Source organism: Anas acuta, chromosome 2 (assembly GCF_963932015.1).
Source record: "Anas acuta chromosome 2, bAnaAcu1.1, whole genome shotgun sequence".
Lineage (NCBI taxonomy): Eukaryota > Metazoa > Chordata > Aves > Anseriformes > Anatidae > Anas > Anas acuta.
The window spans coordinates 64,744,940-64,764,200 of record NC_088980.1 but is presented as its reverse complement, the minus strand read 5'-3'; the positions used below and the strand labels follow the sequence as shown (position 1 = coordinate 64,764,200).

The 19,261-nt window shown below is 36.9% G+C and overlaps 2 protein-coding genes across 2 annotated transcripts in view; both read left to right on the top strand.

The window, feature by feature from the left end:
* LOC137850495 (CLIP-associating protein 1-like) overlaps window positions 1-19,261 on the top strand; it is a 182,595-nt gene that overhangs the window by 44,644 nt on the left and 118,690 nt on the right. The gene's annotated exons all lie outside the window — the stretch shown is intronic.
* On the top strand, window positions 1,593-15,848 carry LOC137850494 (transmembrane protein 170B-like). The gene is made up of 3 exons (XM_068670533.1): window positions 1,593-1,778; window positions 8,768-8,938; window positions 12,804-15,848. The coding sequence occupies exons 1-3, from the start codon at window positions 1,682-1,684 to the stop codon at window positions 12,932-12,934; spliced, it is 399 nt and encodes a 132-aa protein (XP_068526634.1). The 5' UTR covers window positions 1,593-1,681; the 3' UTR covers window positions 12,935-15,848.

Sequence of the window (19,261 nt, the reverse complement as noted above, 5' to 3'; positions counted from 1 at the left end):
AGTCCCTGCTTGTATCAAGTTATGGCTCCTACAGAGGGAATTTTGATGCTTTCTGCTGCTGCATTCAAGGCACTTGTGTCAGTAGTTCTGACAATCTTTTCCTCAATGATCCAGTCAGCCCAATTTTCAGATGACAAAAACTGCATTACAAATTTGTATCCAGATCACCTGCTCAGTGGGTAATGAAAGAGCAGGACACAACAGAGAGAATCCAGGGAGAACATTTTGGAAGCTGAACAGAGTTAACATAAATAAAATCAGAAAGAGATTTGCTGAGTTACCTGGAGAACAACTGGAGAAAGACCTATGGAAAGCACAGGACAAAGGGTGCTGCATGAGCTGAAAAGCAGCACCTGGCACTACCGTTAAGCCCAACAGGTTTCCAATGTTTGGGTCTCCAGAGAAAGAATGATCTGTGCAACCTCTCTCTGTACCTCCATCATGAAGTGGAGCACACTTGGTGTTGAGACAGTGGTCTAAAATACAGAGTTAGGATTGGGTTTTCTTAAGCTCGTTGAGAAGTGTTTGCTTTCTCAAAGTTGAGCGTCCAGAAGTTAAAAAGAATAAACCAGCATAAGTTTTTTTCTGGACGCTCCTTTGTATGTTTTACCTTTAAGCATAGAAGATACACTATTTTCCCACTGTGCCCCTGTGTGCAGTGAAGCAGGCTGGTATCTGTCGGTACCCTGCCTGAATCACACAGGGGTAGGTTGCTGCTGGTGAGATTGCAGGGAGAGGGAGGGAGGACATTCCTTCCATCCTGGAATAGATCTGTCCTGGCAGTTGGGTTCTTTCTCTGCTGCAGTTATGCTGTGCTCAATCAGCCAAACCCGGAGCCCTCTAAGGAGTCTCATTGTGTGTTTTCATTGCCTGGCTTGATACCTATTTGCAGAAATGCCAAGCACTGTTGGCTGCAAACAAAAATCCTCTGAACTAAACACCACACAATAGCATATCTGAAAAAATCAAGCAGGATATTAACTGATTTATCTGTCATGGCTTTATCCATAAAGTGCAAATTACTTTACCGCCCCAACCCCATACATCAAAGGGTGCCGACAGAAAATGATGCTTATGAAGTACTGTTGCAAGCGCCATTTATTAAAGATGGGAAATGTGCAGTAAATATAACTTAGGACGTCATATTTAAGAGTGGGGAAAAAATTGCTATTAAATCAGTAATCACCACACATCCTGCACTTCCAAAGAGGCAGCATTCAACTTAATGGTTGTATTTCTTTTATTATGTAAGGAAAGGAACTAGGGGCTTAAGCGTAGTTACAGGATTAGGACTGACTCAAGGTTTGTCATCTTTTTTAACTTTTGAGGGTTTGCCCTGCCCCGTGCCCGGGCGACATCTCCGCGCGCCGCCGCCGAGCACCCCCACGGCACGCTGTGGGGAGCCAGCGCCCCAGCGGCGCCGGGACAACGGCCCCAACCGCTGCAACGGCCACTGCCGCACGCCCGCCCCTCGCGGCAACGACCAATCAGGCGGCGCGCGGCCCGACGGTCACGGCCGAGCGGGCGGGGCCGTGCGTGGGCGGGGCCTCGTCGCCTCGCCCCGCCCCCCGCAGGTGATGGCGGTAGCCGGGGCGGTGAGAGGGACCCTGCCCTGCCGGTGAGGGGCTCGGGGGACACGCGGGCACGCACGGCCGTTGGGCGGCCCCCCCGGGCCGGCAGCATGAAGGTGGAGGCGGGGGATCTGTCCGCGATCAACCTGTCGGTGCAGCAGGTGCTGAGCCTCTGGGCACATGGCACCGTCCTGCGCAGCCTCACCGGTAACCGGGGGCAGGTTGGGGCGGTTGGCGTTGGGGCGGTTGAGTCCCGGTTAGGACTGGGACTGGGATTGGGGTGCTTCTTGTGGGGATGCTCGGAGCGGGGTGGCCGCGAGGGCTCCTCCGGCGCTGCCAGCGGGTTTATTTTTTATGGGTGGCATCTGAGGGAAAGCTGTTTAAACGAAAAATGAATGCTAGAAGCAGAGACTTTTACTATTTTGTTATTTTTTTCACCCTGCGCAGTGAGGGAGGTAACGGGGTGACAGGTTAACGGGGCTGGCACGTAAACCTAATTGTAAGCTTCAGGGGTTCTGCTCTGGAACGGTGAAGCCAAGCTGTGGAAGGGGATCTCAAGACAGGTCGTTACAGCCTGCTAGGAGAGGGGAGCTTTGGCAGGAAAAAAAGTTCTAGAGCAGTCCTTCGTACCCTATCTTAGAAGGTATAGAGCAGGGAAGCATGTCTGTGTGCTACTTCTCCTGTCCAGGCATAAAGGGAATGGTGAGTTTCTACCTCCGGACTAGAAGGGGCTTTGTGTTGACAGTAGGGATGTTACTGAGTAAATTCCCTGCAAGAATCTTGAGTAAAGGGTGTATGTTTCTAATACTTCTGAAAAAGTATGATATCATCTTTTCCCTCCCATCTGTGTGAAAGATACATATGTGTAGCACAGAGGTGGAGTCTTAGGCTTTATGATCTTTCTTGTTAACTTCCAGTTAAAAGTAACTTTTAATAGGTTATACTTTATTAAACTTTTTAAAATAAACTTTTTAAAGTGCGTACACTTTGTATCGCTGTGTCTGGTGATTAAATCTTAGAGGTATTAGTGTGTCCCCACACGAATATAGCTCACTTCCTGAGTAGTTATTCTTGCATTCTTTCTGTGGAAATACTAGTTGTACCGTTAAAGGAAGGAGCTAACAATGGATGTAACTTTGTATTAGACGTCCTCCAAAGTTTTTCTTATTAGAACATGATGCAATGCAGGCGTTTCTGTGAAATTCAATGCTGAGTGTTAGGTAAGAAAAAATGTTTCTTGGTGCTTTTGCAATATAACAAGAAGTTGCAAAAGATATTTTTAATGTCAAATGATTATTTTTAATTTAAAGAACATGAAAAAAATAGTTAATCATCTGTGATAATGCTGTAGGAGAGTGTATTAGTGTCAGTTGTAGATTCACTGTAGTTTCTGAATTGGTGTATTAAATACAAGTTGTCCTAATAGCTATGATTGGGTATGTGGCATGCTCTCATGGAATGTCAAAAATGAATAGCTTTAAGTGGATTTAATTGTTTATATAAGTTTGTGTTCCTGATTATATGTAAGGTGATTTTTTTTTAAGTGTAGTAACTGATATTAATCAGTAACTGTTGTTAAACTTGCATAAAATCTTTCTAAAATATTTACTGACTGTAGAAGTAATTATTGTACAAAAACAGATGTTCTGATTTTCTGTGCTGAAAAGAAAGGAGAAAGTGAAGGAGAAACTTTTTCAGAGTACTAAAAAGATAATAAATATGTAGTGTTCCATGAATATTCCTCAAGGCTGCTTTGTGTTTATTTTTGGACTTAAAGTTGTGGTTTGGATTTGGGAGTTAAGTTGTTCAAGCAAGCATTTGTCTTTAGATTAACAATGCTGATTATGTTTGAAAAAGTTATACAATTTTATCAGCAAAGTTATGTTCTTTATTAAAAAAAAATGTATCAACTCTGTTCAATGTTTTGAAATAAAATACGAGCTCCAGCCTAAACCAGGAAGTGTTTGAAACCTCAGTGGTTTAATTGATGTGTGATTGGTTTTGTTGTTGTTTTTTGGTGTTTTAATGAGAAGTTGAACCAATATTTTTTTTTTATACCGTAAGTCTGGTTCAAGTTCAATACAAACAGAAATCCAGCCTTTTATGTAGGGTAATATAGTACAAAGTACCACAGGAGACTGCAAACAACTGAATTCCTGCCATGTGCCCATCACGCTCCATGATAGCAAGCGCTGTTTGCTGTAGCTGAACCCAGGCCCACTGACTTTTGCTTCGTAGCTTCCTGCCTTCGCTTGGGCATATTACTGTAAATGGTGAGGGTAAGGCTCTGCGACCTATGGGAGAGGAGAGGGGGCTTCTACCTCACCCTATTTTAGCTCCTCCAACAAATCCAAGTGGCCCCTTGGCATGCACCAGTTATGCGCTAAGTGGTAGATCAGGCTTTACTGATCTACCTGAGTTGGATAATGACTGATTCTGAACTGAAAAATGTCCCTGCATGAGTGTGATTCAAAGATTGAAGCCGAAATTCCTTTAAGTGGTATATTCTTTATTGCAACGCTGGATGCACGGGGGATCTCTCCACCTATTGTGCATACCCAAAGCGGAAAGCAGTCTTGAATTTATACAATCAATCTATCAATATTCTACAAGCGCCTATACATATTCATTACCTATCCCCGCCTTCTCTTGCTTCTCATGCTAATTAGCCTTTTGGCACCTTGCGCCTGGGTAGAGCATCCCAAGAATTGTGGGCAGGGGTCTTTGGGAGGAAGACCCCGAGTCTTCCTCACAGTGTACTTTTCACCTTTGGTCAGGAATCTGCTGAGTTGGCATGTTTCTTAATTGCAAGAGCTGGTTGTTGCCAATTCTTCCGTTTGTTGTATCTTTATAATGAATTCCAATGTCCAGTTTTGAGATTTATAGTCCTTACATTTGTTTCTCTGTCCGTCTGCCGCTTCCTTATCATGAGTTCCAGTGTCTTGTTTCGAGATATACAGTCCATGTCTGGGGATTGTCCTTGCCTCCCCAATGCCTCCTTAATCAAGTGTCAGTTGTAGTAAATATTCATATTATATGCTACCTCAAGTTTAGGGAACTTTGCAATATTTCTGTCCTTCCTGTAAGCAAAGTAGGTATTTTTTTTGTCTCATTAATTGCGTGTTCCAAAGACTGATGCCTTCTTCTATTTTTTTTCCCCCTAAGCTTCATTCTGCAATTATTTGTCCCCTGATTTTCTGGACTATGTTGTTGTCCCCTATCCTGCAACTTCAGGGGGTCTAGTCTCTAATGATTTCAGTGCTCTTCAGCAAGTTCTTCTCTTCCAGTTAATACAGCAAAAATGTTAGCATCTACAAACAACAATTTGACTGTATAGACCTGATAACTTCCGGTGTACCAGTTCATACAGTAACTAAAGAAAGGACCTAGTAATGAAGAAAATACTATAATGTATAAAGAGCCAAGTTAAGTTTGCATGTATAATAAACAGGCATTTCTTAATCTGAGTGTGTTGAGGTCATAAATCTGCAAGGATATAACTATTCAGTTTCTTAATTCAAACTTCAGCATATGCTATCTTGTTGGCTGAAATTTGTATCTTTGTGTTCAGGGTGCAGACACTCGAATTCTGCACAGAGACTTAATTCTGCAGTAAGTGGTAGATAGTTACTGGGTACATAGATCAGAATCTCAAGACAGATGCTTGGTTTTGGAGCAATCAGTCTTGGTTTATGAAATGTTATAGGCAATCGCTATTCATCTGGCAAGATAAACTAAGGGCTAGAGGGAAAGAAAGATCTTCAAGATGAAGGACTAATGATGTATTCACTACCTGTTTACTGAAGCTGAGTGACAGTGGGACAACATGTTCAGGTATATAAATCATGTTCAAAAGTGTTAACATTTACATACTTTGACTTTACATTTTTTATTTGCCCAAGATAAAGCTGTTAATGGAATGCAACTTCAAATTTGATAAGTCAATACAGATGTCATTTTAAACTTTAGCATCCTTTAAGACTTTTTTTCTAATCATAAAAGTCTAATCTTTGAGGTTGTATATGCCTACAGTGATATCTTCAAAGTACATGTATAATAGATAAGCATAATGTGATTTGTGTGTTATATGTATAACTTATATATAATAGCTATAAATACCTAAATTAACAGAGCAGTACGCTTCTTCTGGGGGGTGAGAGCAGTACCCTTCTTCTGGGGGGTGGGAGGAAAATTCCACCTGCGTAAAGCCAGGATGATCTGTGCTATGGATTGGATGTTGTGGTTTGTAAGCCACTAAGTACTGGATCTTTTCCAGTGCGTGGTTTTTTGGTTTTGTTTTGTAGTTTCATTTTGTAATTTTGTTCAGGGCTCTTTCAGGTAGCTCTATGTGGATGTGACTAAATACCTGAGGCTAGGTTTGTGTTTGGAGCTTTCCACTAGCTAAAACGAAATCATTATTATCATACCAGCAAAGTATTCCAATTGTGTAGCTCATATCATCAGAAGAGCAAGTTAATTAGTGTAGTTACACAAATAATGAACTTCTTTGACAGCATGCTTTGTTTGTCAAGGTAGTAGCAATTGATAAGGTGTGTTTATACCCCTTAGAGTATGAATCTCATATATAGGGCATAAGTGTCTGTTGTATCAGCATGCTCTTAAAACACTGCAGTCTCATTTCTGCCTCATTTATAGATATTAAAAATCTTCCAACTATTGGGTTATTTTTTGGTCAAGCAAAGCCTTGACCCTTTGGGTTCAGAAGGTCGCATTCTCTTTCTCCAGTCCCTCATGGTGTCTCTGTGTTATCCCCAACCCATTCTTTGGTTCCTTCAGTGTAGCTCTAGCACAGTATTTTTTCAAGGGCCATCTTTCATCATAATTATGGAGTTGGATGATGATGAATTGTAGAGTACCTCAAACTCTTACACAGGAAAAAAAAACCTGTGGATTAAGTTCTGTTTTCAACCTGTTAGGATAAAAGTGACTCGAATTGCTATCTAGCAAGAATGTGTGTAAGGGGAAAAACCATTTAGTCTCTCTGCTCATAACTCTGTCTAGTAACTTCCTAATCAGCTACTCAACAAATTTGCACACAAATTGGAGAGTGGATAATCTGCAACGTGTACTTGGAGGTATACAAATACAAACTCCAAATTGGTGTTCTGTAAGTAATTTGCCTACTTGCAGGATGAAAGACAGTTAACCAGTCCACAACTGCTTGCTGTGTCCCCCATCCGGCTGCCTGACTTGCATCTAGGAGTATCGCAGGCCTATGTCTTAGCCCTTTTCACATCTAAACAAATGTTTGGTTCCTACCATCATGAAGATATGCGGGGTTCTTCCCTCGGCCCACCTCCGCTCCAACTGCTCTGAAGTAAATACCTGCAGATTTTAGCATCTACAGTCAGTCTGGCAAAAACAGAGGTATAAATGATATATTATGAGAAGGTACTGGGTTATTGCAGTTGCATGTAACGCTACCTTCATTTCTTGCATTGCTGACTGTGATACTATTGAGCTGAAAACCTAAGGCTTTGTGAAGTCATGGTTTGTAGCTGCGTTCTTTAAACACTACAGCTGCATTTATGTAGAACAAGAAATATTTTTGGATGTTCTCTAATTGCCTTTTGAATGCACTCAACACGCATGTCACTTTAAGGAGCAGGAGGGGAAAAGTGTGTGTGAAGAACTCCATCTTATCTCACATTTGAGGATGGTTCTGTTCTACTGTCTTCTGCCCTAAATATAAAGTGTGTGGACTTCTATGGACTTGCTTAGAGCTACCCCCAGTGTGTGTGTTATCCAAACACTCAGAGAGGTTGTGTCTTGAACTACAGTGGTTAGTATTAACTGTGTGTATATTTACCACCTATCTTCCTTGTTGCCCTCCTAAGTGGGTCTTTTGATTCTCCTGATTTATAGGAGTTCTAAGTCCTATGAGATGGATTTGCCTTTTATGCCTGTGTGAAAGGGGAAGGGTTGACACTACGCTCCATGTACTGCTAAATGAAAAAGTTTGAACTCTTTTTTTTTTTTTTTTTTGTGCTGTGGTTATGTATGCCCTACAGACTTGGACTCGAAGAACTGCAGTTACTATGTGGCAACAATTCTTCCTGAGCATCCTTTTACAGTATTCTTTGCTTAATCTGCTGTGTTTGCGTATATTTTTAAGTTAGCTAATTGGGTCATATTTCTGCTTGAATGTCAAGCTACAGTAGTACTGGCTTGCCTGATAAACATTGTCCTACTGTTGTATGGAAGCTGTATATTTTTTTTAGGGTGAACTGTGGGAAAAACTAAGTTTGGGATTGTGATAGCTGGGAAAACATCTACCAGTTTGCGGAATTTTATGATGATAGAGACACACAAGATCATCACTGTAGTTGACCTTTAAAAAAAAAAAGTGGATATATTTAGAGTTTTACTTCTTTCCTTAGTTTTTCTTACGCTTTTGAATTATAGTAAATGCTTTTAGAAGACAGCCATCAAGTAAGGAAGTTTCTTTGATTTTTATGTAGCTTTATTGATGCTCTCTGCTCTTGTATTTGAAAGTAATGATCATGTCTGGCATTCTTAGAAATGTTTGTACTCTGCACGTTCTCAAAATCTCCTGTCCTTGCTCAGTGACTCAAATAATAGTGACTACCTGTACCTATAAAAGTGTGTGCTAAGCAATTAGAATAAAGCAGCTGGATGTATTACTACATTTTAGTATTTCTTTATTTCTCTTTTTTCCTTTTGAAGCTAATTCAATAGAACACTTACAGCTCCTGGGTAGATATACTGAAGTCTTTAATCTCATTTTTTGTGTTTGATGTTAGCTTGATGTGGTCCCTTATTATAAAAGACAGGTCTTGACTTTTTTCTGGTTCACTTGATTTCAGATAACTTTTTGTTCTGCAGCTGTATTTGCAAAATCCTAGTAAGAAGTTAAATTATTGTATTTTTAAAGAAACCTTTGAAGAAAATATGGTGGTCATTTAATCAGGTGTATTATCACAAAAAACTGTGCTAGATTTCTTTTTACAATTTTTTGATCATAATAGCTACTTCTTTGATAAACTGCTAAAAGGGGATAGTGTCTTGAGCACATGCCAGTGCTTTCACACTGAATCTTTTTAAGACTGAAATGGGTATTGCTTTTCTTTTACTGTTGATTATATGCAATGTTTCTAAATCTCTTACAAATGTATTGCCTGAAAAATATTAATCTTTTGACTGCTTTCTTTCAGAGATGTGGTACTGGGTTTTCCTCTGGGCTCTCTTCTCCTCTCTCTTTGTCCATGGTGTTGTGGGAGTGTTAATGTTTGTGATGCTGCAGAGGCATAGGCAGGGGAGACTAATCTCTGTCACTGTGGTCAGCATTGGATTTCTGGGTTCTGTAACAGGAGCAATGATAACCAGTAAGTCTGTCTTTTGTGTTTTTACTTACTCTAAATTTAAATCAATATTAAAACAAATAAAGCTTCTCTTAGTGGTTTGGTGATTGTTTATTAAGGATTTTGCTTCAGTCATGTAGCAATTCTAATGAAAATGACAGCTGAGTTTCTCTTCCTGTTGTAGTAAAGATAGAAATGATTCCAGAATTGTCAGCGGATGATTGTCCTAGTCTTTCATCTTGTAAACTTTAGCTATCAAGCTGTTCAAATATGTATGCTTGATAGGTAATACCTTTTTGAGACCAGAAAGTGTAGTCCCATCTTATCATACTTGTGCAGACCTTTTGCCAAAAGTTTTTGATCAAGATCACCTGTCAATACTCTTCAAGACAGCCATTTTGTTTGGAAATGAAGCTCTGATCCCATTGATTACAGGACTGACTTCTTGCTCATTTCCTTAAGCCTGCTGGAGGTTTTTAAATTGCATTTGGATAGGGTGTTGCTCTCTTAAAGGAAGGAAAGGTGCTGTGTAGGTACTGACTTGCAGCAAACAAACTTTACTTTTTTTTTTTTTTTTTAAGTGACTGTATAACAATCTGAACTATGCATGCCACTCAGAGAACAGACCAAACAGTTTGGCTTATGGATTTGAAAGACCTTCTCAGTCTTGTGTGGTTGTAATAATTTCCAATTTATTTGGTGTAGGAAGGAATGATGTTAGTTATAAAGTCTTTGAGGGTATGGAACTGAAAATTTAGAGACTGTCATATAGCCTTAAACTGTAGGTAAGCAGTGTTGCCTTTCATTCTGTCTTTAAATTGTACAGATTATCAGAGTAGCGGTAACACTTAAGCTTCACTCATGAGTGTTTTGTAGGAGATTATTTCTTCAAGTTTCTCATACTGAAAGTCATTCTTGCCTGCTGACTTTCAAGATTAAATAAGAATACAAGCTTCTGAAGAAATACTTCCTTAAGGTTTTACTCAAAGCAATGTTTTAATTGCTGTATATTTCCTAGCCTGGAATTTTCAGTGTTTAACAGCAGTTCAGTATAATTCTACTTTATTTTGTCTCCTAAGGTAAGGCATATATGGAACCTGTTGAGAATCTCACATTGTGAGTTATGCTGACATTGAATTGTCCTATGTGTAAAATGGCAGTGGCCCTGTTAGGTCGACTGTGCCTGACTGTTTCTGAAGAATAAAAGACAGGAAATGTGTTGCTGGGTATCCAAGCCGAGATTTTTTTCAGTAGTATTCTGCAGTGGGGAATGATCAGTGTTTGTGAAATGAAATTTCTTCGTCTTTATGCATGAGGAGTAACACAGTTGTGTTTTGGGACATCCAGTTTTACATGTCAAAACATTTAACAAATAAACAGCACTGTTTATGTGTAAATAATGTGTTTCACCTGAGAATTTCTCCAACCTTGCACTGTGGACTTTTATTATGTTGTTCCCAGTGGTTTTGCACAGAACATTGTCACTGGGTTAGCTAAAAACGTTTTTGTTTCTGGATGACAATGGGTTGTTTCATCCTGAAAGAAATGCTGCGAGGAGCTCCTGAAGGCCAATTATAGTAATACAATATTAAAGAGTATTTTCAATAGCTATTATACTGCAAGCTGGAATGGAAGTTAAGGATTTAGTTTCTTGGATAGGTGAAATCCAGTACTTAAGAAATTCAAGTACCAAACGGATTTCCATGAGCGAACCCCTCAATTCCTAGGCTTTGTAAAAACATGGTTAGTTTTAAAAAAACAAAGGCAATAAACTGAGTGAATAGTGGTGAATACTGTCAAAAATAACCCCAGAAAGAGATATGTTAGGCAGTTTGAAGTAAGGATTTCAGCTGCATTTTATCCCAAAGGGTCTATTCTTCCTCCTCCCTCAATACACACTCTTTTGGTGATGTTGTCATTTCCTCAATGGCAACTTATTGTAGTATACTCTGGCTCTGTACCAATTGTGTTGGGTTATGCATTACAGGTTGTATTGCACACGGTTATTCAACAAATATAAACACATAATTATCAAGCTATAACATTTTAAATGTTTTCATTAGTGATATTTTCCAAAATATCTCAATGTTTTCTTAAGAAGCAAAACACTTCTATTATTGGTATACCATAATTTGATGCTACTAGTTAATAAACCTTAGCAATTTGAATTCAGTTTGAGAGTTCAATCACCTGAATATTTTTAATGTCAGTACTGGGCTCAGTCTCAAGGATCTCTTTTCAGTTTTTGACAAGTCAATAGTAGAGGAACAAATGGAAAAGCTTATGCAGGGTGGCTGAGTGAAATAATCTAAGGCTAGCCTTGTGAGGTTTCTGACAAAATATACTTCACTTTTTTTTTTTTTTAAAGAAACAATTATTAGTGAATTCTTTTCCTATAATGTTTGATAAATAAATCTTTTTAAGATATCAGGTGATACTCAGATATGGATTGTACTTCTAGGAAGTCTGTTGGTACTGACTAAGGGATTTTTGATCACTTCAGCAAACTATTCATATTAATGACTGAGTAAAAATGAGGAAATTCCATTGTGTTTTGTTTTTTTTTTTTTAAACTCTTGGTATTTATTTCAAAAACTGTGGTAGCTTTTCAGTTTTCTTAGAGCTTGCAGAAGCATCTTTGTATTCTCTAGAATCATTTAATAGTAGTTAATTGGCTTCTCAGACATTATATACAAAAAGTTCTATAACTATTTCACAATTAAGATTTTTATTTTTTTTTCCTGAAGGCCAAAACCTCAAAGGGCAGAAAATTCAGCGTGCCCTTTAGGTAAGGGAAACAAGCACTCTACAACAAATATTAGCTCAGAAAAAAATATTTTTTTTTAAAGAAAGCTTTATTCTAAGTGAACTTCTGAGGTATGGATTGAGTAAAATTTTTATCCACAGACAGATGTATACAAGATGTTTTTTTTTGGATGAACATTTTGGTGTCTATATTCAGACATCATTTGAGAAGAAAATGTTCTTCGTCATTAGCCAGGTATTTTGATTGGTAGCAAAGAATATGTTTCTCAGGCACTTGTTTCAAGTCAACGCAACTATTCCTTTGCTGTGTGACTTTTGCTCTTTAAATGCATGTGATAAATTCAGCATGTAAAAGACAATGGGAGGGAAAGGGAGGGAGTTAGGAGCAACTGGCTTTGTTTACAATGCAGTATTTTGTTGCTGACTTATCTTGATCATGTAATGTTATACAAATGGGAATTGAACACATCTACAAGCAAAGTGATGTCTTAATTTGATATAACTCAAAATCTAATGATATCTGTAGAGATTTCTTCCCATACACTTTCATGGTTGACTCCTTGATCTTTTTTCATGTTTTTGCTTGATTTGCTGGACAACTGTTAAATTAGTAGTTTAAATCAAAGTTAAACTGACACAGTATGACTTGCTTATTTAACTGAAATATTAAATGAAGTTCATAGAAATTTTCAATTGTTTTGTAGACTCCAGAAGTCTTATTGTTGTCTTCTCCCTATTTATGCAAGCACAATTAAACCAAACTTTAGTGTTGTTTTTGCTAATTTTTCAAATTAGCAGAAGGCAAATAAGAAGGAAAAAAAAAAAAGATTAAATTTGAATACACCTAAAGAGAAATAGCAAGATTCACTTTTTTTTTTCAAATCAAGCTTGTGTTGTGAAAGTTAATCTGATTCAATTGGGAGAATCATCCCTGAAGGCTCTTCATAAAACTAGAAAAAGTCAAGCAAGGCTAAATTATTGCATAATACCATGAAGTAATACAGTGTTTGGTAATATTCTAGAAATAAGTGATGCATAAGCACAGTAAATTATTTGTCATATATTTCAGCCTTGGGTTTACATGTGTAATTTGATGGTTGTTTGTTTTTCCTGTGATTCTTAGGTGCTGCAGTAGCTGGAATTTACAGAGTAGCAGGAAAGAATATGGCTCCCTTAGAAGCTCTTGTCTTTGGTGTTGGACAGACAGTACTGACATTAATTATCTCATTTTCAAGGATTCTTGCAACGCTCTGAGGCTTATGTAAAAAAAGAATTTCAACTAGCCTAAAGAAATCTCTGATCTGAAGAGAAGCTTCCTGGAAGTGGATTCAACAGCTTATGAACTTGAATGCTAGTGCAAGAGAAAGGAAGCGATGTGGAACATGCACTACAAATCTGGAGGTTCAGTCGAATGAACAGACTGTCCTCTAGTGTCTGAACTCTTGTACTTCTGCGTTGTGCCTTATGTGCTTCAATCATAGGAAAAGTGCAATCCCTGTGTAAAGCACCTTGAGTAGCTGCCAGTCAGGCTAATGCTTGGTGATAGGATCATTGTTCTTATCAGTGTTTTAATAAAAATAAATGCGCGCTCCTGTAAGTTGCTGTATGTGCCAAACTTGGAGTTTAGTTCTTAACAGTTGGTTGGGTGAGCTTTTTTTGAAATGGTAGATATAGAAGAATGCTGTGGATATACACTGTTTAACTTCAGGGGGAATAGTACGATGACTTTTTTTTACTCTTATTCAGCATTAAAAACAACAGTTAGGTCCAATTTCAGTGGTAGACAAATATTGGTGGGATTTAAGAACTACAACTTTACCAATCCTGATGTAATTAGCACAATCTCAGAATTAATTGTGTCAGTTTACTGAAGATCAGCACATCATTTTTTCATGGTTTTGGTTCTTTAGGCATCCTTAGTTTAAGGAGACTGTGAGGAAAAAAGTATAATCTGTTGTGTATGTACATATGAATCTTAAACTAATGCGTTCCTTTAAATTATTTTGTCTGAAATGGTTACCACCCCTTCTAAAAGCCTTAGAAAAGCTACTTGCTGCAAGTAAGCTCCCTCTTTTTAAGTACTGATAGTACTATTAACCCTACACATACTCTTTAAAGAATAGACAAATGTAATACAGACTTTGAGAATATACCTATGAAAATGGAAAGTGTTTAAAAAAAAACAAAAACAACACAAGTCTTCAATGCAACAAAAATGTTAAGCTTGCTTAATAAAAGTTACCTTACTTTGGAAGTTTGGAAGTGGGGCGGGACTGGTGTATTTACAACTTCGTTTCTGAACATTTTATATCCTTGGAAAGGTTAAGACACCTGGAACTTTCAAATACGTATCTTTCAGAGTTTGTGCTTTTCTAGTTTAAAGGGAACACTACTGTTGTGCATGTGAGATGTCTTAAGTGTGAATCATTTGGAGTGAATAGAAATTTTAATGCTATTTATGAAGAGCAAAATTTAAAGGGCACAAAGTTCTGTATGAGGAATAAGACATCTTTTACATACTTACTCAACTGAATGCTTTTTAGAAGTTGACTGTCAATAATGATAAGAATAATTAATTGCCCAAAGGTTTTGCTGTTAAGATGTCAAAAAGACTTTCAGAGTTGTTGAAATCACTGGCATCTGCTGTACAGCTAAAAGAAAATAATAGGGTTAAAATACAACTTACAATCCAGCTTTATTGCTTAGTGCTTCAAAACGGTATAATGAATTAACCTGCTTTCTGTTATTTTCTTCCATTAAAAACCGTTCTTTTGTTTGTTGTTTTTTTTAAAGCACTAAGGATGCTAATATTTTTTCTTTGGAAGTATTTTAGTTTTTTTCAAAATGTACAAAGTTGCAGGCTATGAAGGGAACAATGTAAAATGTAGGTTTATAAACCTTCTCAGTGTTACACTTTTAGCTTTGAGTCACTTTAAAATGCTGTGCAATACCTATATTTTCCTTACTTTGATTTCAAAACTTATTTTTCATGGCTTGATTATTTTTATTATTATTATTTTATTTTTTTTTACTTTCTGCTGATTCTTTTTGGCATAAGTCATAGCACTTTGTCTATTAAAGTTATTGCATCTGTCAAAATGCATTTTAAACTTCTCCCCATTGTCTTACGATATGAGAACTGGTTTCAGGTATTTAATTCAAATGGAATAATAAAATCAATGATATTTCTCCTAATGTGCCTTGTAAAGTATATTTTTAGGGGAGAAGATTTTTAAAAGTTGCTCTCTTCATTGTGTTTTTTTTAGGTATTATAAATCAGCTTGGTTATTTGATATGTCTCATCCAACAGACTTTAAAGTGTTTGTGTTTGACAACTTAGAAATGCTTGTCTGAATCAAAAACAACCCTCTCACAAAGCATTGCATTCAGTAATTTTAAGTGTCTCATGTCTTTACTTCACCCTGAATCTTGTTTCCTGTCTCCAAATTACCTTGAACATCTCAATTCTTATTATATGGGTTTTCTTACGCTATCACTGTTCAAAGGCTTGCTTTGTTTCACTAACTTAAACTCTTATGAGACCACTGCTAACTTAGGAAATTTATGTAACTAATAAAACTTCATTCGTCATTTTAGTTGTAGTGCCAATGAATTTTTTGTCACTCTAACCTTCTTCCTTTGACAAGGAGGTATCTTTGCAGATGTTGAATAACCTTCCTCCAAATAATTTTTATTGTACAGATCACTGTAATCGCATTTAAAGTGGTTAGGTGCTTATTTGTCTCTGCTTTATATGATGTTGTCTAGCAACAATGAATAGGCAGTAAATGTAGTGCCTAGCTGGTGTAACAGATGAAGTTTTTAAATGCTTCTTGTGAGGGATAAATGAGGATGTCTAGTTCATCTATGAAATGTTCCTTGATCATGGCATGAACTTAATGAATAGTAATTCCAGTAGAGGAAACATACAAGTGGCCTTACATCTCTGAAACTTGGAGGCTTCATTCCACGTCCTTAGGAACAGTATTGTTAAACTTGTAAAAGGTGCTCTACTCAAAGCATGGTATGTGTATACATGTATATGCTATTTATATAAATATGTGTATTAACTATGTTTTGGAGGTGTAGTCTGTATTTTACAGAAAGTAACAGCTGAAATAACTTGCCCAAGAAAAAGAAAAAAAAATAGGATAACCTAGGATTTTTTTCATCATTACTAAGCTACAGAAATATCTTGTGCATGAATGGCACGGATGGTACTCTGCTTTGCTTTGGACAATAAAGCATTGTGCAGATGTCTACCCAAAATTGTTTAGAGCTATCTTTAAATAGCTCTGCGTGTTTCTGCATGGTATCACTAAGCACATTCTGTGCATTGTAAATTATTAATTTATAGTAGAGAACAAATATATCGACACAACTTCCTCTTTGGAGGAGGCATTCGAATACTGGATATACTGTTCAATGTAAAGATGCTTCTGTTGCTTTGTTAGAAGCTGCTATTGTTAAAGACTTATACATTCCACACAATTCTGACTTACTGATATAATAAAAAATCTTTTTTTCAGAAAATCTTCCAAATAGTTATTCTTTTATTTATGGGTTGTTACAAGTTTATGAAAATAAGCTCTACTGCGACTAATGGTGTAATTTGAGGTTTGCTCTTCAGTTTCTTAAAGAAACCAATAATTTAACCAGCTTTGAATAATCAATATGGACCGAAGACAGTACTCCTGATTACTTTACTTGGAGCTTTCTCTTTTTAAAGTACAATGTTTTTACTATTCTGAAGGAAATACTACTGAAGAAGGAATACCGATATTTATTTTCGTTACAGTTTATATGTATTTGAATTGTGTTGGGGGAGAAAGAGATATAATGCCATTGGAGAGGAAGGTGGAGTCAAAGCTCTAATACCTGTAAGAATGGTTTTCATTGTTTTGTTTTATGTATTTCAGTTACGAAGCAGATGCTAGTAATCCTTTTCTTTCATTGTCATATTCAGCCACATGGTTTTGTACATAGCCTTTTGAAAAATAAGAACTACTGTAGCTGGTGGACATAAATAGCCAAAACATGCAAAAGGTGCTCACTTTGTCTGTTCCTTCAGTGTTTTAACGTCTCTTAGTATGTTAGTAGTTGAAAAGAAATAGCATGTTCCTCCAGCTTTCACAAGAGGTTGGAGTCTGATATACCTAAAAGTAACAGCTAACATGAAACAGTCTCAGTTCTTCCATAAAGCCAGCATGATAGAAATGTTCATATCAGCTTGCCAGCTACTGCTATGAAGTCTTTTATTTGTGTGACTCATAGCTTGGCAGATGAAATTAATGATGAGGCACTTAAGTAGGTGAAGTAAATCTTGGCTCGTTCTCATAACTCCTTTCTCATAACTGATTGCGTTACCTAGAAGAAATAAACATTCTTAAGTATAATTGGCTTATGAAGATATTCTTCATTTCAGATTAAGTAAATCAACTCAACAATCCAGATTTATGAAAATCTGTTTTCTTTACTGGTCATGGCTTAGCTGTATGTTTTAAAGTTGGTATATCAAATTCTGATGTCTGCATGAGAGACAACTGAGTCATTTTTAGATCATGCTTTTAAATCTCCTAACTTAAAAGTTCGTGTTGCCAAAATAAACAGTTATAGGTAGAGGACAGGGTGTAAGCTGTTTGTGCCAGCAATATTTGTCAAAAATTGCTGACTTTACTAGCATGTATACCGTATTATGAGGTATGCTGCCAAGATCAGCAATTGGAAAAATTCAAATTTGAAATTCAAATCAACAATTCTTGAAAAATCACACACACAAGGCTAGAACATAACTTTATTTTAATTGTCACCAGAACTTAACATATGTGCATAAATACATATTGGTGGAAGACCTCTTGAATAATTCCTTTTTTAATGTCTAGACTGGGGAGCAGCCCAGAATGGAAATGGCTGTTTAAATCCTCAGCTGTTGCTTCAGAAAGGTAGTGTTCTGTGTGTACAGATGAATTTAATGAAGCTGAAAAAATATAGTGGATTAAAAGTAAATTTTTGTAGCCTATAAGTTCAGTGAGAAGTATTGTACTCTGTTATAGCAATGAAGTCTTCGGTTAGGTGACACTGTGTACTTAACTGCACGTACTTTTTTTTTTAAAAAAAAAAAAAGGTTATCGTAGAAGGTAGACTTTAATCTGAGTGCATATTATTTGATACTTGAAAGTAGGAAAGATTGTGTGCTGATAGCAAGCTGTTTCCTCTGATTTGTGCCTGGAGTTATACTTGAAAAGTTTGTTCATTAAGTTTAAATGTAATGACCAAGATGTCTCAAGTCTGCAGTGATGTACAATTTCACTCTGAAGTCCAGTAAATGATGTAGAGAAGTGGTTTTTTCAGGAGCATACTTTTTTCCCATGCTTCTTGTTGTTCATCTTGTAGCTAGGGAAGACTTTAAGAAGAAGTTACTTCATGAATACCAGTGGTTAAAAGGAATGTATAATATGTCCTTTTGTGTTTCTTCTCTTGTGAATTGGAAAGAAACTGTTAAGGCAAAGTGAAGAAGGGAAATGGTTGATCGTTTTTAAAAATGACATTTCTTTTAATTTGAAATCTAACTTTTAAATTTAATTAAGTTACTTAATATCACTGTTGTATAATCTGTTTCCAGATTATCCATCATTATAACATATAGTGTTGAAGCTATCAGAGCTAAAAATCACAAGTCTTTTTTAAAATAACTTGGTAACTTGGCTGGAGGTTTCTACTCATTTAAAATGTGCTCGATTTATATACAGATAATGCAGTTTCAAAGGTCCTTAATATTTTTGTTGTTTTCAGAGGATAGCCACATATTTATGTAACTAAACTTTTGACTGTGGCAATCTATAGAAATCAAATAATTTAGAAACATTTACAGAATCCACTTAAGATAGCTATCTACAGTTAGAAAAAGGCTGAAGTATTTGACACCTATACTGAGGACTGCAACAGTTGCACTGTAAGTTTCACAAATACAGCCACTATTATGACCATCCCAATTTGGCTGAGCAAATGAGGAGGGGTCAGAAATGTGAGTATGAAAATCTTTAAAAATGAAGAAGGCAAAATTAGTATCCATTTAGACAATGGAAAAAGAAAAAAGTGCCCCCCTACCCAGTTTTCATAAAGTTTGACTTAAACAGTAGAACATGCACGATGCAGCTTATCTCTTCATAAACTGTTTGTGGATAGAAAGCATTCTGCCAGTTTGCATTTTGGAACTAAATGTTTGTATTTCTACTTGTTGAAGCTACCTGAGCTAAGGATTGTGACCTAAGCATTGCTGTCTTTGAGTTTCAGAACAAGAACAGTGAAGGAGAGGAGTGACAGAAGCAACCAGTTGACTTATCAATTGTACAGGACTACATCTTTGAAAAAGGTGCTCGTTTTGAGTTGTGGACATACTACATGTTTGTATAATAGCTTCAATACAAGAAAATAAAATAACACTAATGGGTAACACTTGAGCTGTAAATACTGTACTTGATCATTAATCTTCCATTTTAAAGCAACTTTATTTCCCTATTTGTGTACAGTTCTCTTTATGTATGTAATAAAAACTTTCTGAGAACCTTTGGTAGTTAACTT